Below are 24,420 nucleotides of genomic sequence, written 5' to 3'. Positions count from 1 at the left end.
TCATTGCTGGCTCTGGACAGGGTCTCTTCCCTGAATCATCACAGTGACTGAGAGGATGAGGGGCAAGCCATGATTTATTCAGAATGCAAGATGGGGGCATCAGTCACTTTCAGCATCTCAGGGCCTAGAGTGGAGATGGGGTCGTCCCCTGTGGGTAGACGTGACCTCCTGGCAGGAACATTAGACAGAAGGAACTCAGATACCCAGAAAACGCCTTAACTATGGCACCAGAAGGCACGAAGTTTGCCAACAGAAAGAAACACCAACTCTGCCACCCTTACCTTAGAAAACAGAAGGCAGGCTGTTCTGCTCTATACGGATGGCAAGCTAATGAAGAAGATGCATTTGTTACAACAGGCTACCCGAACGTAATGTCCTCAATGCAATAATCATGGCACTGTTCGAATGATTAAAATATAACCACAATCTAAAACGTCCAGCACAAAGGTCAGGCTTACAAAAAATGATGAATCTACACACTGAAATTCTGAGTTACAATTCACATTTTATTTCTGAGGGAGAAAAAAAAATGACATGGGAAAAATGCTTCTTTTACAAACTACAGTTTGAAAAGGCAAAATTATGAATATGCATAATGCATATTTAAAAATCTCATGAGATCTTAAGGGAGCGTGTCTCTGAATAGTGTGTCTAATCTTTTTTTTTAATTCTCTTATAATAATCAGCACTTCTCTAATGGGAAGGTTGAACATGGCGCCCACCAATGTGTGATTTATTTTGGTCCAGTAATACTAGTAGCCACAAGGCTCTACCCTGAGGGGCATCTGCATATCCTTTGCCCAGGCACATTGGAATATAGGGCAAGAGGATAGGAACAGCTTCCGGTTCATTGAGCATTGTCTTTGCGTTAGGGCAGTGCTCTCTTGCAACCCTGAGCACTTTGGCATAAGAGAGGGGTACAGAAGTCTTAGGCATTTTGAGTTGGAAAGATGCAGCAAGGACCACCATCTGCTGATTGCAGAAGCCACCGAGACCTAATTGTTCCAAAACCAAGCTCACATTAGCACCTTGATCCTTCTTGCTTTCAATCAAGGTTTACTTGGCCAGTATTATGTTCAATTCCAGTAGCAGAGAGCTGGCTCTGGAGCAATGATCGGTTAAATGGTCAAGCATCAATGTAGGTTTCATGTCAAACACACTCTTGGCTAGTGGTCCGGCATCAGTGGATTGGCACCTAAAGACTTTGGTGGCATTTTATGTGATGGGACAATTGCTAGGAAGCCACCAGCTGATTAAATCCCTGTGGATTCAGTGTCTCAAAGGCAACATAGAAAAGCCCCGTTCAAGTTTAGAGCCTGAAAGACTAAGTGTATGATCAACAGAAGATGTGACACTGCTGAGAATTCTACACTTTTTTTTAAACCAGAAACATTTTAACTTTGAGATCATATATGTGAGTGTGCAAATCATAACACATCACTCAAAAGTTAATAGTTATGAGATACGATATGCCAAACCAACCCCAAAAAAAAACATATTCAAGTAAATTGATTCGGTAAATTTTCCATTCATTTCTGAAGCAGAAACATCTAGGGAGTTTAGTACTGAGGAACAGAGGACCAGTCACCAGTGTGTCTGCTTGACTGTCACACTAATCCATCCACATTCATAACCATCTTACATTTGCGCATTTAAACTAAAATTTAATTCAATTAAATCTGCATTTAAATTGAAATTATCCCCAGGAGTATAAAGTTCTCATATTACCAGTGTGTGCCTTAAAGGATTATTCTTTGTATTCATGTATTCATGTGGTACACTAGAGGAGGACACAGAATCCGAACCCACAACAGACTAAAAGGTCTGCTACCACCCAGAGCAAGGGAAGTTGGGCATCTAAGTCGAGACCTGTGGGATCCGTCCATGGTAGAAGTGCTTGAGTTCTTAGCTGAAGCAGCTTGCTCTCTGACACTAATGTCTCTATTTGCTTACCCATAGGTAAGCACACTGGACTGGGGACGAGCAGAACGTGCCTATAACCTCTGTGAGGTGCTGTTTAAAGTTCACAAGGTAGGAATCCTTGGCATTTAGATGCTTCGTAGAGATAGGATGTCCTTCAGAGCGGGAGGAACAATGTGTTCCCTGAGGGACATTTTGAGATAGTAAGATGAGCCTTTCTTGTTCTCCAGTCCAGTGATGTTGCTATACTATTGCTTATTGATGTGGACAGATGGATGGTGGCTGACTGATGAAAGGATGAGTAGGTATTGGCATGGAAGGATGGATAGATGAGTGGGTGGATGGTGGCAGCAGCAGCGGTGGTGTGTGTGTGTGTGTGTGTGTGTGTGTGTGTGTGTGTGTGTGTGTGTGTGTGTGTAAATACACAATATTTTTGAATATGCAGAAGCAAAGAGAAGACACTAGGTGTCTCGTTCTTTCCACCTCATTCAGTTGACACAGGGTCTCTCACTGATCCTGGAGGTAGACTGACAGCAAGCACCAGCACTCCACTCTAACTGTGTTGGGGTTGCTGATATACAGGGTTATCCTGGCATTTCTACAGGTGTGGGGGATTTGAACTCAGGTCCTCATGCTTGTGCAGCAAGCACTCGTACAGCCCAGTCCAACATCTTACACCTGTTGAGAATTATTTTAGTAATCAAAGTCAAATTTGTGACCTGAACTGGACAGGCCAAAACAAACAAACAAACAAACAAACAAACAAGTAAGGCAATTCTATCCAATTAGAGGAAGGTTTCAAAGATAATGATGAGAGAAGGTTAACCACAGCAGTCACATGATGCTGTCAGAATTGTCCAAGGTATTTAATTAGTTCTGATGTAATAGGGCCATAGCCAGTAAGTCAGTTTCCCCAACTGGGAAGGTGTCATCACTGGCAAAGACTCAGTGTAAGGGACACAGGCTTAGCTGGAACGAACCTTGTAAGTCCTGTCTGTTTCTACTGCTGTACTGACATGCTGGGACTAATGAATGGAAATCCGTATATACATAGGAACCCAAGGCGAGCCCCTGGGACACATAGGATTTCACTGAAATCTAGGGGTCTCAGTTTTAGAGGGAATTCTTTTAGTTATGTTGTTAGAAGCTTTTTGTATCTTTTGTTTGTTTGGTTGGTTGGTCTGGTTTGGTTGTGTTTTGTATTTTAATGGATCCTTATGCATCCCAGACTGGGCTCAAATTCATTCTACAGTTGAGGGTGGCTTTAGACTAACCCTCCTCCTCCTGCCAACCAAGTACTGGTATGATGACAGGCCCCTGACACAGGGAAAAGCTTGCTAGGTGTGCCAGCACCACATCCTTCATGTCCCCTGTGTCATGAACCAGTCTCCAGCTCTTCAAGACCTGGACAGTGCACTGTGGGGATTCTCAACCTTCTCTGCATGGTAGTCATCTGGACCAAAAGCAAAGGATCTAATTTTACATGGTGTGAGATATGACTCAGACATCTGAGTTCGCTTTACGTAAATGTTCCTCGGAGTGTTGCTGTGTGGCCAGATCTGTGAATTACCGCTCTGTACTTTATAGTCTATTCAGAAACAATCCTTTAAAAAATAAATTACATTTTATTGCACCCATTATTTAGAGTTATTAGCTATCAAGCTAGATGTGTTATGTCTTAGTGATCAGAGTTACTGTCATCTTAGTACTGTTCGCATGACAATATAAGCACGGTTGCTATGATGAATCCATTAATAAGGATGATCATGGTCTCCATTTATACCGCTTGGCTCAGTTTCTTCTCTAAGGACCATCTCTTCCTTGTTTCCCCCTCTAGTTAAGGTTATTCATTCGGAAGTGAACTCACTCCCTACAATTTATGGCTAAAAAGGAGAAAGAATAAGGGTGTACTTTTGACTCTCCAGTAGATAGATATCACTGAATAACAATTCCCCTGACAACTCAGCAGTTATAACAACCCTACCATTCTGCAGCCCCGGGCTTGAGCTTCTCCTTAGAAACACCAGGGCCAGCCCCTCTGAAGAGCCAGTGTAGGCAAGAACTTCCCATATGCTTTTCTCAGCTTGTTAGGTTTATGCTAAACAAGAGTCTCTAAGGTTTTTATCTTCATGATAACATTTAAAAAGTAGTTATCAGAGTTCTTTGAGGAATGGCTAGCCTCCAATGATCAATGCCTGGGCATACCTTATATACAATATTTTTGTGGGTCACTATTATCTGTACTGGGGGTGGGACAGACTGTTCCAGAAGCCTCCTTTAGTAGTCCCTGTTGCCTGCTTATACCCCTCATCTGGAAGTAGGGACAACTGGTGACATTCAGGTCCCTATAGATGACCTTGACATGCAGAATCTCAATGGAGCCGTGTCCTAAACAAGCACATCAGAGACACATTCCAAGGATACGGCTGCCTGTTATTAGGTGTGGCCAGCCGGGTGAGTCTATGATGGATCATCAGGCTGTGTCCAGTGCTTTCCTCCGTATTTTATTGCTTTGGCTATTGTTCTGAAAACATTTTTAAAGCACTTGCCCCATTTGGTGGTTGTGAGGAAGAGGCTACCTCTACCAGAGCAGTCAAATGCAACCCTTTTCTCAAAGAGTGGGTTGGGTTGAGTTCTGTAGTCTGGACTCAACCCTCCATTCCTGACCTATTTCCAATATATACTGTTTTGGGTTTTGTTTTTGGTTTTCAGTTCTGGCTTTCAGATAACTATTGGCTGCAGGCAAACCTGTATCTTGGTCTCCAAGATTTTGACTGTGAAGACCCCAGGTCATACTGCTTCAGCGTCCTGGCCAACCATGGGAAGAGCCACATCTTCAGTGTAGAGCTGGGCAGTGAGCTGGCCGTGTGGGAGAAGGCATTCCAAAGAGCAACTTTCATGGAAGTTCAGAGAACCGGGGTGAGTATGTTGTGGGACTCACACTCTTCTCACTATCAGCTTTGGGGCAATATCTGACACCTTGGGGATGGAGTGTAAATAAGGATTTATTTCAGGAAAGAGAACTGTGAGAGGTGAATGGCTTTCATCTAAGTCACCATGTCGGAGCAGTCATCCGTGCTGAGCAGGGCCTCCATTAATAAGGAGAGCTGTCTGTCACAGGCTCTTGCATCTTGGTTCATATCTGCATTCATATTTACTGTGAGGAAAGGGCTGAATCTCCTTCCACTGCAGAACTCACAGACTGCCGTGGGAGGAGTTTGCACGCTGCAGAGCAGTAGGCTTGGAGACAGCTATAACCTGCTCTGTATCACCTGCATGTGCAATATTTTAAGACACTTAATGGCTTATCCTCTCATATTTAATGGCCCAAAGGAGAATGTGATACAGCAATGTGTCTGAATTGCTTCTCTGTTCTTGAAGACAGCAAATAAATCATCCACGAATTTAAATGTGTGTCCACTGAGCAGATAAGGAAGGAGGCATTATGGTTTCTGTTGTCGTAAATATGGGCCTCTTCATAGGATGTTTCCTGCTAGAGAATGACAGAAAATAAATGAAGCAATGCATCAGACAAGGTCTGTCTCCTTGCCAAGGTACTGGGTTCATGACTAGTCTGGTGATAACACTGAGAGAGTGATCACAGAAACAAAAAGCAATTGCTTCATTTCCAGCATGAAAAGATTCTGTTTATTTACCTGTCATTTGGCTGCCAACCTGCACATGGGCTCTGGGCTGTGCCAAACCATTACTGAGCATGGATCAGCCCTGATCATTCATTACACGTGGCATCTCTTAGATCACTAAATGTCCTAACATCCAGATGTCCATAGAAACTGAGATTTTCCCCTGAGGCCATCATTCATGGCGTGGGGGAATTGGTTCCTGATCCTCAATAGCATCTTAGAGCTAAGGCACCAACCTGGTGTCTCACTTTTTATAGAGTATGACATTGGAGGGAAAGTCCACAGCATTGAGGTCTCCTTCCTCAAGCACTTATTAGATGTGATATCTTGTACCTACCTAGAAATAATCTACACAGATAGCCCTTGCCACCAGAAGGCAACTTTGAGATGTCCCTTGTAGGGAGGGGACTTTGGGGCTACTTTGCTCTGACAACAATAGCACAGATTCTGCTTTGGAGACACATGGATGGTACCCATCTGGCCACTGCTCTACAGAGCCTCAGTCCAGGGACCTGGGACAGCATTGTCAGGTGAATACAATCTTCCTGAGGACCAGGGACAGACAATCAGGAGATATGCTGAGAATAAGAGGAAGCTCAATCATGGAACTTGGTGCTGGAGGGAAGCTTGTGGGCACTGTGAGTTATTCAGTCCGATAGATATTTGTGTCTGTAGTGTTGTTAGAAAGGAGACCTTCCCCTCACAACGGATAGTAAGTCCTTATGTATGTTCAGAAGTGTCATTCTCTAAAGGAGGATAAAGGTAACTAAGGAACTGGAACCATCACAGCCGCGACATCTATTCTCCAGCGGTTAACAGTGTTCAGACAAGGAAGGAGAGGGGGGGAGGGGAAGGGGGAGGGAGAGGGAGAGGAAGAGAGAGAAGAGGGGAGAGGGGAGGGGAGGGGAGGGGAGGAGAGGAGAGGGGAGGGGAGGGAAGAGGAGGGGAGGGGAGGGGAGAGGAGATTAAGGTTGAAAGAAAGGAGGCAAATTCTGAAGAAAACACTGTCAGCATCAATTACTGAGCTTGTGCAGGTCTTTCACAGTTGGTAAGGAAAGGAATGAAGATGACCCAGGAACTTTGGAGAGTCTGAAGGCTCCATTATAACTTAATACTCTGTTCTAGAAACTTAGGAAAGACCCTGAAGGCATTTTCAACAATGACCTACCCCGGAAGTGACTTACCGTCCCCGAATTTCTGTATTCCCTCTGAGAAACAGGTAGACAGGAGAAGGGTTGGATGCTTTTCCGATTTTCAGGCAAGCTCAACTCTAGACATCCTCTTCCCCTTTCAGTGTCTTGATCAGTCATTCTCCAAGTTATAGCATGATTCCTGAAAACAATGCATTCTAACATAGATGCATCACAAACTACCCTAGAAGCCCATACATACTTTATGCCAGGCCTCCTGCATTCCACACACCACACTTAACTTTTAAATGTGCAGAGAAGGCAACATTGATTTCCTTTCTGCTTCTCTGCACATAAGGACTCTATGGATTTTTCACAGCAACCTAGAAATTAAATTATAGTGGTGTAGTCTGAGAGTTCCTATGCTATATGCCCTGTTCTAATAAGACATACCGCCTCCCTAGATACAGAATGAAATTATAGGAGGGACCTCATAAGTAGTATATATAAAACACAGTAAGTGCCAGTCTCCTTTGATGGTTAACAAAGCTACATTTATTTCATGCATGTCCCATCTCTGGTTTTTCTTCTTTCTCCAGCTTTATGTGTATTGCCTTGGATCTTGTGCCAACCCAAGATTCACTATGTTAAGTGTAGGTGATATACATGATGCAATGTTGATATCATTCATTCTTCTTCCTGGTGGCAGCTGTGGGCTCATTTTCCTGCATGCATTAGCTAATTCGTCACCTCTATAGAAAGTCTTCTGAATGGTGCCTTTTGTGCCTCATGGACTCAGGGTACATTTCTACAGATAAGAGCCTCTATACCGCTGGGCAGTGGTGGTACATGCCTTTAATCCCAGCACTTGGGAGGCAGAGGCAGGTGGATTTCTGAGTTCGGGGCCAGCCTGGTCTACAAAGTGAGTTCCAGGACAGCCAGAGCTATACAGAGAAACCCTGTCTCGAAAAAGCAAAACAGAACAAAACAAAACAAACCAAAACAAAAGCCTCTATACCTTGCTCACGTGGACAGGACACGGTGCAGAAAAACCATCAGATTCAGAAGAGTAAATTGAGACTTCTCACTGACCAGTCTCCTCAACTTACATAGTCTAAATCAATATTGTTCTAAATAATATCCATGTAACAGATATCCAAAATTATTAAAGTCTCATTGTCACCCAGAAACATCTAACCTTTTCCATGGGTCCACTTTCTCCATTACTACTTCCCAGATTCCCATGAAAATGCCAAGATTGTAGCCATAGCCTTCAAACTGCCTTGCCATATATGCCAGAATATTTTAATTAAAATATATGCCCATTGCTTTGCGCATATAACTTTGGAATTTGAAATATTTTTATGCACTTTCCCACATCAGTTCCTCTCACATTTTGTTTTTTATAATAATAACATAGAGCCAGAAAGTGTAAAATATCTGTCTAATAGGTTGCTATTGGCTACAAGTAACAGGACTCGTTCTGCAACAGCAGTGAGAAGAAAAGGTGGCCCCAGTAACTCCACTTTGCTAGACTTCAGACTTGGATGTATTTGCTACCCAACAGATTGCCTCTTAGAAGCAAAACGTTTTCTTATGAATGCTTAGTGGACAAGGAAACAGTCATAAAATTCAGGTCTCTTCAGACTGATTCTGCTAGCTTGGAACAGGAGCTCATCAAACCATACAGTGGTATAGGGAACACCATATGCTAACGGATCTCTGCTACTACCCTCCACTTTAGGAACAGGGAAGATATTAGTTCCCCTGAAGCATAGTGGCAGAGGGGGCTAGAAGCATCTCAGTTATGAGAGCCCTATGGGAAAAGAGAACCTGGGCATGGATGCCAAGCAGGCAGTCAGGACACTGCAGACTTTCTGAAAGACAAGGGGATCTGAATACAAGAGGAATCCCATACTCCCCAAAGATTTTTAAAGCACATGCATCTCAGAACCTGTGGTAAATCAGTGCCATGTCTTCGTTTTTACATCTCCCGAGCCTTCAAGCTCTTTGGTTGTGTTCCAAAGCCCCCAGGTGGTTATCAAAACCTTGGATGTATTGAATCCTATATTCAGTGTTTACTTGTGCATGTCTACCTATGTTAAGGTATAAGTTATAGAGATAAGCAATAACATGGACACAGTATATGTAGCAGTGACAGGTAGTGAGCTATGTAAGGAGGTCCATTTCTCCTGTAATAGGCTCCTGTGTTGTCTTCATCCCCCTGCTATGATGCATGATGATGTAAGATGATGCAGTGCCTACCTGACGGAGGGAAAGGAGGTGCCAACCTAGCCATTGTAGTAGGTGGTATAGGCTCAGGCTACCATAAAAGAACTGTACAACAAGAAATGTCACCAGGGTTGGGGGATGGGAGGGTCATGACAACTTCTAAGCAATTAATGGGAAGGTAATACTCACTACATGGACATGGTGGACCAGGAGAGGGTTCACCTCCTGTGTTGAACTGAGGGAGATGAAACAGGACTTCACTACACCACTCAGAACAGAACATAATTTAAACACATGAATTCTTTCAAGTATTTCCTACTTAATGTTTTCCAACCATTGTTTCTATAGCCAACACCTAAGGCTATGGAATAGAAAGTGGGGGTGGGAGAAGAAGGGAATTATTTTTAAACTGCATGGGGGCAACTTAAGAAGAGCAAATGGGTTAGATTAACTCAAGGTGAATTGCTACTAAAGACACTATCTCACTGAGTGTCCAGTAACTATAGGTGAGAAGGAAGAAAGGTGTGGAGACTCGGGCCTAAGAGGTTTGTCTGAAGAGTACCGCTTACACCTAGCTACAGGCCTTCGTTCATGGTTGTGGAAACACCGATGTGCACATCCTGTCTCTGTATCAGAGCCTTTGTGATGGAGTTTGTTTTCCACACCATCACCACCACCACCATCCTGCTCCAGCAGATGGAACAGGCTGATCTACACATCTCCCTGCTGGAGGATGCCTCTCACCTTTGAATGAACAGAAAGGACAGCCAAGTCCTCTGTGATGCCTTTGCTGGGCAGTGAGCAGCAAGGTTCAGAGTGCAGGAAGATCAAGGCCTCAGTAGTGACATTTGATGCTCTGATATCCTTATTCTTGTGCTTCACATCAAAGGCCCTTTGTTGCCCATGGGAACTGACTGCATGACGTCTCTAGGAGTGAAACATGATTTTCTGGAAGGGGCTTTGCATATCTACCTGATCTCCAGCGTTTGCAAACTCTTCTTTGTTTTCAAAGTATACTCAGAAGTGTCCCCACACCAGAGTTGATATGATTGTTGGGGCGTCATTTATGTTATATGCACTTGGCCACTCTCAGTGGTCCCATATAAAACAGTAAGGGAGGAAGTAGTGACACGTGAAATGGGGTGTGGCCTCTGTGATTGCTGTCATCCAAGGTCACACATTTTGCCTTTACTCAGAATCCTCTGAAGGTCCGCCTACCTGCAGCTGTGCAGGTGAATGGTCTTCCCAGCGGCTTGCACGTAGGGAACCTGGAATGAGGTGGAGCCCAGCGAGCCTCCTGACATTCAGGAGAAGCTTTTTGGTCTTTTCTTTTGTAAAAATCTAGGCCTGTGTAGCCAGGAAAGCATTCGTGGACAGTCTAGAGATAAGTGAGATACTTACCCTGGTTTATCCTCCTGTAAGTAGAACACAGGACAGGGCCCAACCATTGTGATAGTGACAAGATGTGTGTCCTAATTATAGAGTTATTTAAAAGCAGGGAAGGCTGATTTGGAGACAGTCATCACCAGCTCATTTATCAGGAATTCTCAGAGGAGAATGTGTGGCCAATAATTGACTCAAGAAGAAGGAGGAGGGGGGGGAACAAAAGGTGGAGGAGGAGGGAGAAGAGGAGGAAGAGGAGGAGGAGGAGAAGGAGGAGAAGAAGGAGAAGGAGAAGGAGAAGGAGAAGGAGAAGGAGAAGGAGAAGGAGAAGGAGAAGGAGAAGGAGAAGGAGAAGGAGAAGGAGAAGGAGAAGGAGAAGGAGAAGGAGAAGGAGAAGGAGAAGGAGAAGAAGAAGAAGAAGAAGAAGAAGAAGAAGAAGAAGAAGAAGAAGAAGAAGAAGAAGAAGAAGAAGAAGAAGAAGAAGAAGAAGAAGGAAGAAGAAGAAGAAGGAAGAAGGAAGAAGGAAGAAGAAGAGGAGGAGAAGGAGGAGTTGTCTACCTATAAGGTTGAAGAAGTATAATGTTGAAGGAGTCTCGCTCTTAGAAAGTTGAACTATGTTCCAGGCTTGTCAGAGCCTTCAATATGGACTAATACCTACCATAGGTCAGTAGTGCCCTGCTCACCTAGACGTTCAGGAAAGTGCTCAAAACAACTGCATTTATAACAACTGAAACCTGCAACAACTCCAAAGCCATATTAATCAATTGAAATCTGACTTCATGGATGGAAAGGGATTCATCTATTGGATGATATGTGACACCAGAGACAACAGCTAGTTGTTCACGTGGCCTCTGTGAGGATACCAGGAAAGGAGCTGGTGAAGCCTCTTATGTCGGGTGCCACAGCATGCATTTTGCAGGGAAGTTGGCTACAACTGCATAATGGAGTCCTAGAAGAGGATCTTCCTCCCCTGAAGACATGCAGCCGGAGCTCAGCCCCAAGGCAAGCACTGGGAGATCTACTGAGGATACATGACTGGCTCATTTTAAGACTTCTTATTGGACAAAATACCCATGGAAGGAGTGACAGAGACAAAGTTTGGACCTGAGACAGAAGAAAGGACCATCTAGAGACTGCCCCATCCAGGGATCCATCCTATATACAACCACCAAACCTAGACACTGTTGCGTATGCCAGCAAGATTTTGCTGACAGGACCCTGATATAGCTATCTCTTGTGAGGCTATGTCAGTGCCTGGCAAATACAGAAGTGGATGCTCACAATCATCTATTGGATCACAGGGTCCTCAATGGAGGAGCTAGAGAAAGTACCCAAGGAGCTAAAGGGGTCTGCAACCCTATAAGAGAAACAACAAAATGAACTAACCAGTACCCCCCAGAGCTCGTGTCTCTAGCTGCATATGTAGCAGAAGATGGCCTAGTTGGCCATCATTGGGAAGAAAGGCCCCTTGGTCTTGCAAACTTTATATGCCCCAGTACAGGGGAACGCCAGGGCCAGGAAGTGGGAGTGGGTGGGTTGGAGAGCAGATCAGGAGGGAGGGCATAGGGGACTTTCAGAGAGGAAAGTAGGAAAGGGGATATCATTTGAAATGTAAATGAAGAGACTATCTAATAAAAAAATTAAATTAAAAAAAGGAAAAAAAAAAGACTTCTGGTTGGAAAGAGACAGAGATAATGCTGGCATAGCTTCCCAATTAGCAGAATCCTCTCCAACACCAAGGTACACCAAATCTACTGGATATCATTAAACCATTGGCATGATTTTACTGGTCAAATGACATCAGTTGACCCTCAAAGCTGTCTGAAAAGTAGAGGACATTTATCTCAGTTCTAAACTAACCCAGAACTACATTGGGATGGATAAGTTTCCAAATGTCATATGTTCTCCAACCCTTTACACATACTAGGTAACCTCAATTAGGGTGAACCCAGAAAATGACCAGAGTATCATAGCTCAGGGATATACACTGGGCATACTGGTGAGACCTGCCCATACTTAACACGGACTGTCTTATCTGCTCTATCCTTCATTTCTTGAATTATGTAGGTCCTCATTCATTCTTCAAGTATTAATTCTTTTTTTTTCTTGCTTCCACCCTCTTCCTCCAAATTAGGTAGCCATGTCTTCTGTCACCAGAGAAAACAAACATGAAATAGTCATCAGTGTTCTTCAGGAATGGGCAAATAAGCCCAAGTAAAAATCCAAGGGAGGGCGATGTATAGAAATGAAAGTTCAGTGTGTGAGTTGTTCTGCTACTACTGGAATCTTCACTTCTCTAGTTTCGTTATTTGCATTGACGTTCGTACTGTGGCAAATCTTTGATCTTTCTGCCTGATGGGTTCTCTGATGAGCTACCCATAGTGTAGGGTCCCAGTGAACAGCAGCTGACTGGGACCACTTCCTTCAGGAGGTATTCCCACCTTGTAGGCAAAAGGGACAGACAGGGAGAGCTGGTTCTGACCACCACAGATAGCATGAGCTTAGAGGACAATATACTTTCTGCACATCGTGACTGCATATCTAAGAGAATGTGCTGTAGAGAAACCCAGGGAAGTAGACATTTGCTGACCTGACATTGTTGATTTGAGGTTGTCAGAGGATGGGAAAGCAAACCTGCCTTCCTTTTGCATATTGTTTCTAAAGCGATTACTATTTATCTCCTGAGTGGTACCAGTAATTTAGCCAATTAACGTTTAAAATACACTTCACATTGGAATATGCAAAATGCAATTCCCTAAATGCTTCCATTAATTTTCCAGATAATTTTTAGGGAAATCGTAATCTTGGAATTATTTCAAAACTCAGTGTTAGCAAGAGAATTCTAATACCACATGACTACTACAAATATGTTTTATTGTTTATTCTTAAAGGAAAAAAAGAGCCAGTGAGATACTGAATGGAATACTAAAGAGTGGCTGGGCTAGATTAATGGGATGATTAAAAGATCATCACCGCTTTGCGACCAAAAGCAATTAAGTTTTAGTTTATTTTAATTTTGTACACAAAGCAGAGTACTTCGGTTCTGGCTTGCTGAACTATTTACAGAGTAGCTTATTAGCTTGGTTTTTATTTTAATTTAAAACCATAAATATAATGCCCATTACTCTTGAAATGGTATTTTGTTCCTCTCTAGCATTCTCCTGTTGATTCTCAGACCACAGAACAGACCCTGGGGTTGTCTCCTTCTTAAAGTTCCATATACATCCACATTGAACCATATACATCCACATTGAACCATATATATCCACATTGAACCATATACATCCACACTGAACCATATACATCCACATTGAACCATATACATCCACATTGAACCATATACATCCACATTGAACCATATACATCCACATTGAACCTTTCCTGTTATTCACTTGCTTGAACATTCTCTGTGAGATACTCTTCACCATTAAGGGAACATTGACTTCATAGGGATATTATTATTTGATACACATTCTTAAAATTTTCCCTTAAAATCTGTGCTGGCTACATAGCTCAGGATGCAAAGTATATGCCATGCAAGCCTGAGGACCTGAGTTCAAATCCCCAACTCCATCTCAAGGTGAGCCGAGAGAACTATGTGCATAAAATCACCCTCTAGTCTTTACCTGTAAGCCTTTGCACATGTACTTCCACACATATATCATGGATATACACAAGTAACAATTTTTTAATTTAAATCTAATTGACTTTTAGAATTCTATTAGAATTCTATCTTTGTCAAAGCATATTACAGTATTATAGGACCCACTGAACTCAGATATTCACAATTCACAGCTATCTACCACTGTTTGCCTATAGAGGTATAGTCTGTCGTGACGGAAGAGGTATGTGGGAGGCCATGTTGACCACACCTTTAGCATTACCCACTTATTCTCTGGGATTAATTCTTAACCTCCAGAGAGATCATCAGATGTGTTTAATGCTAATGGTTCCTGAAAGGAGAGCCCGGGAGAGGTGAGCTCAGCTCCAACTCCTCCTGTCAGGATGGTAAGCAATGCAAGAATACATATCCATGAAAGCATTGAGCAGTAGCTGCCCCTCCTGGTGTTTGCACATAGAGATAGACTTGAATTGTGTTTCTGTTTGCCCAACACAAACACCTCTTAGGAAACCATTTGGAAAAGGCAAATATGAAATGTAAAGCAACAGAGATCGAGGCACGGATATGGTTGGATTTTCAGCCAACCTCGAGAGTGAAATAAGATAATGGATTTGCTAACAATCACAGGACAATGGAAATATCCTGACAGACTGGGCAGGGGTGCTTGGGCTTATTGCCACAGGAGTCACCATATGCGTTGTGGCTTACCTGGCCCTAGGGTGTTCCCTCCCACAGCTCTGTGGGTTGAAGGACAGGGTTGGGTTTAGAGAGCCACACCCAGCTACTGGCAGAAAAGTGTCACCCCGTACCTCTGCCCTGGCTCTGCTCTATCTGTAAAGCCAGAGATAGGTCTGTTCTGGGAGCAGGTTTTCTGTGGTAAGGGCTCAGGATATTTAACTGATGACCCAGATTCTTTTTATGAGCGTCTTTTTTTCCCCACTATCATACCTGAAAAACCTCTTCAGCCATTTAAGGAAACAGCCCGAAGTCCTAGTCAATACTGGATGAATATTTGGAGGTCAATGATGCTGCTGACCATGGATGGCCTCAGTGTCTTCTGAGGCTAGACTATCATTGAATGTAGAGTTTGGGGCTTGACTAAAGCTAGACAGTGTGTATATGTGGTGTGTGTGTTTGTGTGTAGTGTTTGTATGTATGTGGTATTTGTGTGTTTGTTTGTGTGTATGTATGTGATGTGTGTGTATGTGGTATGTGTGTGTGTGTGTGTGTTGTGTTTGTGTGACATGTTTGTGTGTGCATGTGCGTGTGTGGTGTACACAGCTCAAACCAGGTATATAGTGGCCAAGCTTGTCTCCTATTGCCTGGAAGCAGCTGTTTCCAACACATTTTTTTTCCTTGTGACTTTGTGGAAGAGCAAAGTTAGTCACTTCAAGAAGACCTTGGCCCTTGAGCAAAGGTGCTTCGTTAGAATATTGATGGATGTTGCTGTTGCGCTCAGTGCCATGGGAATACGAACCTAAGCAAAGGAAGGAAAAGCTGTAACAGTGTTAACTCTTCTAAAGCTCTTCGCCTGTCTGCTGCTGTGCTCATCTGTTGACGTTCTTGTTGTTTTGAGACATGAATTTGCTGTGCAAACTAAAGCTTAGCTGCCCCTTCCATCTTTCGTCTACTCCCATGCATGTGTAAACAGCGTGGAGAGCAAACGACAGTGGAGACTCCTCTGTAGTGAGCTAGTCACTGACTCTACTGCATGCAGTCTCTCTTCAGGTTTGCTAGCCTCCTCTTGGGCCTGCCTCATGACTGGCCACAGCCAGAAAGTGCGCCAACTCCTTAGACTCCAACAAGAGTCTGAATACACCCTGAGCGCTGTGGTTAGAACACCCTCCAGTTAAAGGCACCACAGCCTCTTGTCTCAGGCCTAGCATCTCTTACCCTCATTACCTCTTCTCCCTGAGCTGCCTTAGCCCTTCTCTCTCCATCCCCCGGCTGCGTCTCCCCTCCCACTGTTGGCCCCAGTCTATATGCATATGAAACTCTTATCCTTTTCCCCATAGGTAGGAATGTGTAGTTTCTGGACAAAGCCCTGTGCAGCTTCCTTGTCTTCTTCTACCAATGGGGTAGAACACAATTCTGTTATACTGGGCAGCGGGACAATGGAGTCAAGAGAACCAGGTCACCAGGTATTAGGAAAAGAAGCCTCAGGATTCATTCAGATCAGAGACTAGACAGACAGAAGCCACTGGGGCAGATAGACAACTGATCCCCGACCTCTCCCTGGTTGCTGGCCCAGAACTATCTGCCCAGTGGCACAGATCAGTCACACTGAAAAAGGCACACTTGGGCTGCCCTCATCCTCAAATACCTCAGTAGGGTAACTCTGCAGTTGGAGACCCCTACAAGATACATTCAGACAAAGGATGGGAGAAGATGTCATGCTGGGAGCAGAGAAATGGGTGTCCAGTGGCCTCTGCAGCCTGCCTGCCTGAGGACAGTCTGCTTCATCTTTGCTGTGTTCGAAAATAAGTTGGTTTCCCTTTCAGTGTCTTCCCTCTAGTTACTAGTTGCACAACAGTTACCTCCTTCTAAGAGATAACGGGGTGTTTTCAGTGGGGCATGTTTTCCCTTACAGCAGACACTTACTGAATTATCACCTTATGCCGTGGATTCTGCATTCCTCAGGAGTCACAATTCTAGTTGAAGCCAGACAGTACAGTGTGAACCCAAGCTAGCACCTAAGCCAGGAAATTGGCCTATGACCCTTGAACTTGAATACCAACATGTAATCATTCTTGGGTTAGGTAAATAAATGTTCTCATCAGAGTGAGGGTGTCACATATGGTCAAATCACAAAAGCACAAGCATGTTAGGGTCTATGCTGTTGGCTGCCTTATCATGCCTGTATCTATGTGAGTGTGGTCTGTGCCTAATTGTTATTTGAGGACACCAGAAGGTGCCACAAGGACTTCTGAGGACACAGCACTCATAGTGTAGTAGCTGCTGTGAAATCAAACATGATCTGAGTAATATCAGTCTGTATTTACACAGGAGCAGGTTGCACCTTAGGGAAGAATGTTTGTTTTAAGTGGAGATTAGGTCCTCAGAGCCAAGGACATGCCATACCAGCATCTTTGCTTATCCAGTGGGCTTTACCTTCATGAGCAAGTGTGTGGACAAAATGAAGTAACACCATGTGGCAGGTGTGCAACACTTCATTGCTCTATGTAGCCATGATGCTTTACTTCCAGCACAGGAGGGCTCAGTATTGTGACTTTGCTATCATTTCTAATATTATTTCTTCAGGAGAAAGATTTCCAACACTGAAGCTCAGTCTTAATGTGCACACGTCATGTCCTATACCCTTCCTGGAACACCCTGTTTCTGGATTGTTGCTATAGTTAAAAATTTATCTTTACCTTGAATATAGTCTCTTGGACAGGTATAAAGAAGACAGGCCAAGCAGGACACTTAAGTGATGATTGGGTCATGAGGACTCTGCTCTAGTTGATAGAGCATTTCAGGGATTAATAAATTAGCAGATTAGCAGGTTTATGAGTTATATAGAGTTGGGTCTGTTGGAGAAAAAAAACAGACTGTCTCAATGTCTTGTATGCTATTATGGGACTCTGTGGTCTCCATATCACTGAGATAACCTTTATCTCTGGATAAGCAGATCTCCAAACCATGAGCTTAATGAGCCTTTCTGGACTGTGGAGATGTCTCTGTCTGGAAAGTGCCTGCACCGAGGCATGAGGACCCAAGTTAGATATGTAGAACTCACATTAAAACCAAGCTGTGTGTGGTGACTTACTGGTACTCCCAGCCCTGGAGAGACAAGGACAAGAAGCTCCACTCCGTAATAGCAAGCCTAGACTGCTTGGTAAGTTCCAGGCCTGCGACCCTCTCTCCCAAAGAAGCTTCAGAGAACCTGAGGAGTGTCAGCTGAAATTGTCCTCTGGTCTCCCTACATGTATACACATGAATCCTTACACATAAATCTGTACACATATGTACATGTAAACAGAAAATAAAAATGAATCCATGAACTTGTCTTTGTTAGTTACCCAATCTGCAGCATTTAGCTAAGGTAGTGGGAAATGCACTGCAACAATTCCCTAAGTATAATGAATATGATTATAACAGGTGCCTGCATGGGAGTTATATGCACCCTACCTCCCCACTGCTCTTGAGATGTCCTCCATAACGTTCCTCCATACCCCATTCTAGGAGCAATAAAGATGCCTGTGATCCTCTTTTTACAAAGACATAAGTGTGAATCTACTAAATAAAAAAACAACGAAGTTTTGGTATACCTGAGTTACATTCAAATATAAAAATCCCATTTTTAATTTAAAACAACTGTAGCACTATATACTTCTATATGTGTCTGCTCATGCTATCCTTTTGGATGAAAGTGTCTCCAATGAATTCTTCACTCATCATCCTTGCGCTTACTTACTCTTTCAGTTGGAAATGGTGTTTGAGAGTGTTGCATGCTTTGAAATCAGAAATTGACCAGTATTCTTAAAATGCTCAGCTTCAGGCTAGCTCAATGCCTCTGTTTCAGTTAATTTTTTCTTCTCAGTCATAAGCAATGTGGTAGTTTATATGACAATTGCCTCCCAGTTGGCAGTGCTGTTTGTGTAGGTGCAAGAGGTGTGGCCCCCATTGGAAAGTGTATCACTAGGAGCAGAGTTTGAGGTGTCAATGCTGCCCATCATTTCTAGTTCCCTCTTTTCTACTGTTTGCTTGAAGCTCAAGATGTGAGCTCTCAACTCTTTTCCAGCCACATTGCCTGCCCCATATGCTTGGTCATCATGGAGTTGATCCCTCTGGAGCCATAAGCCCAAATAAACTTTTCTGTCTCTAGGTTGCCTTGATCATACTGTTATCACAGCAACATACAAGTAGCTAGTATACCAAGAGGATCCACCTGGTTTTATCTTAAGATCCTTTTCTTCATAGTATGCACCCTCTGAAACATCTCTTCTTAGCACTGTTCCTCAGTCCTTGCTTCTAGAGTATTGGTCCCTTCATTTTTAATGCCGCCAACAGAGCCAGAATGGAGTTGTTGAAGCCATTTGAGTTGATCCCTCTGGAGCCATAAGCCCAAATAAACTTTTCTGTCTCTAGGTTGCCTTGATCATACTGTTATCACAGCAACATACAAGTAGCTAGTATACCAAGAGGATCCACCTGGTTTTATCTTAAGATCCTTTTCTTCATAGTATGCACCCTCTGAAACATCTCTTCTTAGCACTGTTCCTCAGTCCTTGCTTCTAGAGTATTGGTCCCTTCATTTTTAATGCCGCCAACAGAGCCAGAATGGAGTTGTTGAAGCCATTTGAGTCCTCACCTGGGAGCCTCACCTTGTACATCATGGCATCCTGTGATGATAGGCAAGCACATATTCCATCTGTGTTAGGTTCAAAGCATCCGCAGGAGGCATAGAATACATACATGGAGATAGGAGCAGTTATAGAGGTCATCTTCTAAGCCAACAAGCAGCATTCACTATGGAGCCCACATTCTCAGCAAGGAAGGCAGGATGGTTTCTGAGTGTCCTCTCAAGCTGCTGGGATCCTGATTTGCCAAGGAGGGACACATTTATACCTCTATCCCCTTTGCCACTACTTGATCTTGAAGTCCTTTTGGTTACTGTCTTGGATCAGGCTCTGTCCAATGTGATTTGCCTGTGCCCATCAGCATTGATGAGCAATGTCTAGGAACCATGTTTTCTCTGCTGTATACTTTTCTTATCCACTCCACGCTGACTTTCAGTGGTCTACATTACACATTTGAGAACAAGGATTCCTGAAGAAGAACCAAACATCCTTCCATTAGGACTATCTTTCAGGATCAAAGCCAGACCTACAGGGTGTGTTCTCTCTGGATACTTCTACCATGATACCATGGGGAATTCTAAACTGTCCTGTGCTCTAGCAGGTTAGACTTACCACACTTGGAGTACAACAGTCTTTTCCATTTGTTCAGGCCCATGTTGACTTCCTGACAACTTTACAATGCTCAGGGACATCATGTGATGCTTCCCCACTCCGGATACCAACAGTTGCTATGTGGCTATTCGGTATGTTGAGGTCAATCTAGGATAGTGTCATTGTATGGTGGCTCAGTGATTAAATCCAGAATATATCATGACCTGAGGTGATGAAGTCTCTTACCTAGCATTTTTCTTGGCATATTAACTTCTCTGAATATTATCCAAAAGCTGCTGGAGCCTATATTGGGTTAGAGTTGGCAACGTATTTCCCTAAAGCACATCATTGCTTAATTTAATTGGGTTACTGGTGGTACTGTTTTTATTTCTGTAACTTACTATATTTCAGGGTTTAATCTAATCCTTCAATTAACATTTCCTTCTCCAGAAGAGCCTGCCAAATTAGCTTTTATTAATTGCTTTCATCTTGAAGCTTCTGGTCTCTAGGTTTTAACAATCCCATTCTGGTGGATGGTGGAGGGATAGATGACCATTGACCTAGTAATGTGTCTAACAGTAGAGTCCAGATGGCTTTCCAGGACACAAGTTCAAGGTAACCAGCATCCTGTTTTCTTTATCACTAGAACCCCAGATCCTCAAGGAATGCTCTCACAGATCAAGTACTCCCAAAATTTACAAAGCCACCTAAAAACGGGCTGCATTTTCTTTTGTAATACATTCCAAACCACTATATTTTACAGTTTATTTGTGGACCTTTATAAAATATGTCATGTGTTTTCTGAATAAACCAAAGGAAAATTGGTGGTAGCTTTACAGAAGAGGTAGGCTATTATCTTTGACAACTCTACTTGTGTCACATTGGCAACAAATAAACAAACCAGGACAACCAAGTTGAAAGAAAATGTGTCAACAAATGGCCTTTATTATTGCTATGGACCTTCCTTATTCCCTTCCTCGTGAGCCTGTTCACCAGGGATCTCTTGCTACACAGAGCCAGGGGCTTCAAAGGTAAATGGGCCTTGGGGAAACCACAGATGCCATGCCTTCCAGTGGCTATGCTCACTGCCCCACACCCAAATTATTAAGATCAAAAGACACGGGTCATGGAAGCAATATGGGAAGCCACACTTGGGACAAGAGAACATTGAAGCCATCTCCATGAGCTGTGGCCTCAGGCAGTAGGACAGGAGCAAGCTGTTCTGGATTGAGCAATCGGTGCAGGATGGAAAACTGAAGCAATAGTGTTGATTGGAAAGCTAAATGAGAACACTACTAACAGCATCATCCTCACAGACAGCACTTGGAATACTCAACAGAATGCCCAAGGTTGTCACAATGAGCAAGATTATATGTGTATGTGTGTGTGTGTGTGTGTGTGTGTGTGTGTGTGTGTGTGTGTGTGTGATGTAATTAAAAATGAGATTATTTCCTTATTACCTTTTTAAGGCTGTTCATGGTTGGCATGTAGAAACATAATTGGCTTTCATTGCTTCTTTTCTAGGCATGACTACTGATCAATTTTGTTGATTTTTAAAGACTTTCTGCATAAAAGATCATGCCATTTGTGAACAAAGATGAGTTTATGCTTTTCTTTATTTCCAGTTTGTACACCTTTTGTTTCTTTCAGAGACAGAGAACCTCCCAGCCTTTCACCACTAATTTTAGCTGTGGGATTTCACACGCAGCCCTTCTTACATGTGGCTGCTTCATTATCTTTGTATCATTATCTTTGTCTCTTTTTCTGAATCATAGAGTGGTGTTGGCTTGTGCCAGTACCTTTCTTAGGTGAATTGAAATAGCAAAGTTTCCTCCCTCCTTTTTAAGTATACTGCAGGGCATTGATTGCGTTTCTGGTGTCCCACTATCTGTTTTTGGTTTTGTTGTTGTTGTTGTTGTTGTTTTAACAGATAAACACCACTTTGTCGCAATGAGTAATGCGTTGTTGGATTCTGGCTGCTCTTGTTCCTGGTAAACTTGTGCGTCGGTATCCATCAGAAACGCTGATCTTTATTCTCTTCCTGGAGAAGCTTTGGCTTTGGCACCAAAATCAGGCAGATCTCAGAGGATAAGCCTGGAAACACCAAATTTTAAGTTTTGAAGAGATTTGCATTCCTTTTTAGATATTCGGTAGCCTTTACCAGTGGTGCAGAGTGGTTTGTTGGTTTCCTTTGGACTGGGCTGTTAGCTGTGGCTCAGCACCTTTCCTAGCTACATACATGATTCCTCATAATATTCAGTCTCAGAAGATTGTGGATCTCATGGCAACACACTCATTTCATCTAATTTATCTAGTTTATTTGTGTGAAATTGTTAGTGTTTTCTTATATTTATTTCTGCAAAATCAGTAACTATATGCCCTGTTTGATTTCTGACTGGCTATTTGAGTCTTCTTTGTATTTCATCAATACAGCTAAAGTTTAGGGCTTTCTAAAAAAAAAAAAAAACAAACAAACAAAAAAAAACTTTTTGCAAGGTTGTATTTCGAGTCTGTAAATGTTCTATGTTGTTTTTCTATTTTCTCCTCTATTTATATTTCTTTTTATGTTGCTTATCTTCTTCCATTGTTCTAGATTTCTATTCCACTTCTTGTCTTCTTTTTCTAGTTCATCACAGCATAATGTTGGGTTGCTCTCTGTATTCTTTATTTAATGTCCGCATCTAACACTGCACACCTCCTGTTTAGCACTGTGTTCACTTTGATTTAGAATCACAACATACTTTCCAGGGGTCTCACTTTGCAACCTAGAAGGGATGTGAGCACTTGTGATTGCAGCTCTGATCTCCAGTGGTATGGAGCAGGATTAGGAGCCTTCCCTAGGACAAGGACAGTGAGCCCCTCCCTTTGCTTTGGCAAGCTGTGCACCTTAAAATGTAATTAAGATACCTGCTACCTACTTCACTGAGAGGCTATGATCTGCAGAACTTAGCATAGCTCGTCTACTCTAACTTGAAAGTGAATAGAGTGAGCCAGTGTTTGAGGGCTGCCCTGTGTCTGCGCTGCCCTGAGGACTTCTGCAGCAGCTGCTTTTCAATCTCTTCCCTGCCCTGGTGTCTCCAAACAGCCCCAGGCTTCCAGCTCCTCTCAATGAAAAGAATTGCTTCCTCAGCTCCTTTGTTATTTATCAGCCTCCATTTAAACATTCTTCCATGTTCTCTATGATATTTCAAAAGCTAATATCCATGCCTTTGTTTATTTAATGGTACCAGAGTGTGAATATTTTTTAATATGTGAAAATGAACCCAAAATGTGCTATTTAAAACTACATTTTAGCACAGTCTGATTTAGTTCACAACCCACAATCGTACAAAGAGCTATTTTAAATCTTAATTATCTTGATTTTCCTGCTACTACCACACATGTAATTTTCTGGAGTGGCATTTGGAGATGAAAGCATAGGTAGGTATTCAGAACCTTTCTGATTGTGCCTTCCCAGGGCCTGGGAGTCTTGATTAGCAACAGGCACACTGTGCCAAAAGAAGCTAGCAGAAGCAGCCTGCAGCTCTGTACAGTGAGCGGCACAAGCTCTGCAGTTCTCATAGCGCTCAGCTTGGGCCTCAGTTCCTCTGTGATGTGGTGTCGGTGGAAAAGCTCCCATGCACAGCCCTAACAAGTGACCCATACGTAGTAAGGGTGAGCTGTCTGTAGACATGGGCCAGCTCCAAACCCAATCTCTGCATTTGGTAAGGACAGGGTCTGTCCTATCCTGCTGAAGGTGACAGGGTCTCTGTACATCGTTCACTGTAGCTAATAAGTAAGGTGTATGCTTGAGAAGTGGAAGGGGAAAAGGATTTGTTCGCTTCTCAGGGACAGGTGGAAGAAGTTGGGATGGTCCCTGAAGATAGATAGCTCAGACAGAAGCATGCAGAGCCCGCTGGCTCCACACCCCACCATGCACCCAGCTGCAGTGTGCCTTCCTGTGCTCCTGTGTAGACTTGCAGTAGACAGAACCACTGTGGCCACTGTAGACATGTGCTTGCTCTCTCTTCTAGAAAGAACTGTATATAGGAGAATCCAAGGGATTGTCACAGAAAACCTACCCTGGAAGTTCAATTGCAGTAAATGGTTTTTAAATGTTTTTATTAAATCATTGCATCATGTCGTGACCAAAAACAAAAAATAAAATTTTTGCAAATACCCTTATGGAGCTATTACCTCTAAAGAGTAGCATGGGGCCCCCATTTCTGTTTCCACTAAGTAGGATAAAACCCTTGATATTACACATAATGTACAGGGTAGCTCTGAGAGCAGGAAACCAGGAAACCATTGGTCATTTCTGTGTAACTACCACAGAACACCTAACAGAGCCATGGAAGGGAAATGTTCTTTACCTCTTTGTTTCAGGAACTTCAGTTTATGATCACTTCTTCCTGGCCAGTTATAAGGCAGGATATCATGGTCGGGGGAGCGGCGGGTGGGGGGGGGGGATCTGTAGACAAAGCTGCTCAGTTTGTGGCATCCACAAAGCAGAGAGAGGAACAGGAAATGACAAGGACAAAATATCCTCTAAAGAGTCACCTCTAGTGACCAGCTAGGTCCTACCTCCTGAAGTTTCTGTACCCTCCCAAAATAGG

General features: G+C 43.2%; 1 protein-coding gene across 10 annotated transcripts in view; it reads left to right on the top strand.

Moving 5' to 3' along the window:
• Positions 1-24,420, top strand: part of Sntg2 (syntrophin, gamma 2) — a 198,911-nt gene that overhangs the window by 141,786 nt on the left and 32,705 nt on the right. For all 10 annotated transcript variants that reach the window (NR_136915.1, XR_872414.1, XR_003950053.1 and 7 more), the window contains 2 exons: positions 1,960-2,031; positions 4,633-4,839. Coding sequence is in view for 7 of the 10 variants with exons in the window: in NM_001324520.1 (NP_001311449.1) it covers positions 1,960-2,031; positions 4,633-4,839 (279 nt within the window). In the remaining 3 variants the exon portion in view is untranslated. The remainder of the gene's footprint in view (positions 1-1,959; positions 2,032-4,632; positions 4,840-24,420) is intronic.

This window comes from Mus musculus, chromosome 12 (assembly GCF_000001635.26).
Source record: "Mus musculus strain C57BL/6J chromosome 12, GRCm38.p6 C57BL/6J".
Classification (NCBI taxonomy): Eukaryota; Metazoa; Chordata; class Mammalia; order Rodentia; family Muridae; genus Mus; species Mus musculus.
This window is presented reverse-complemented; position numbering and strand designations above follow the sequence as displayed.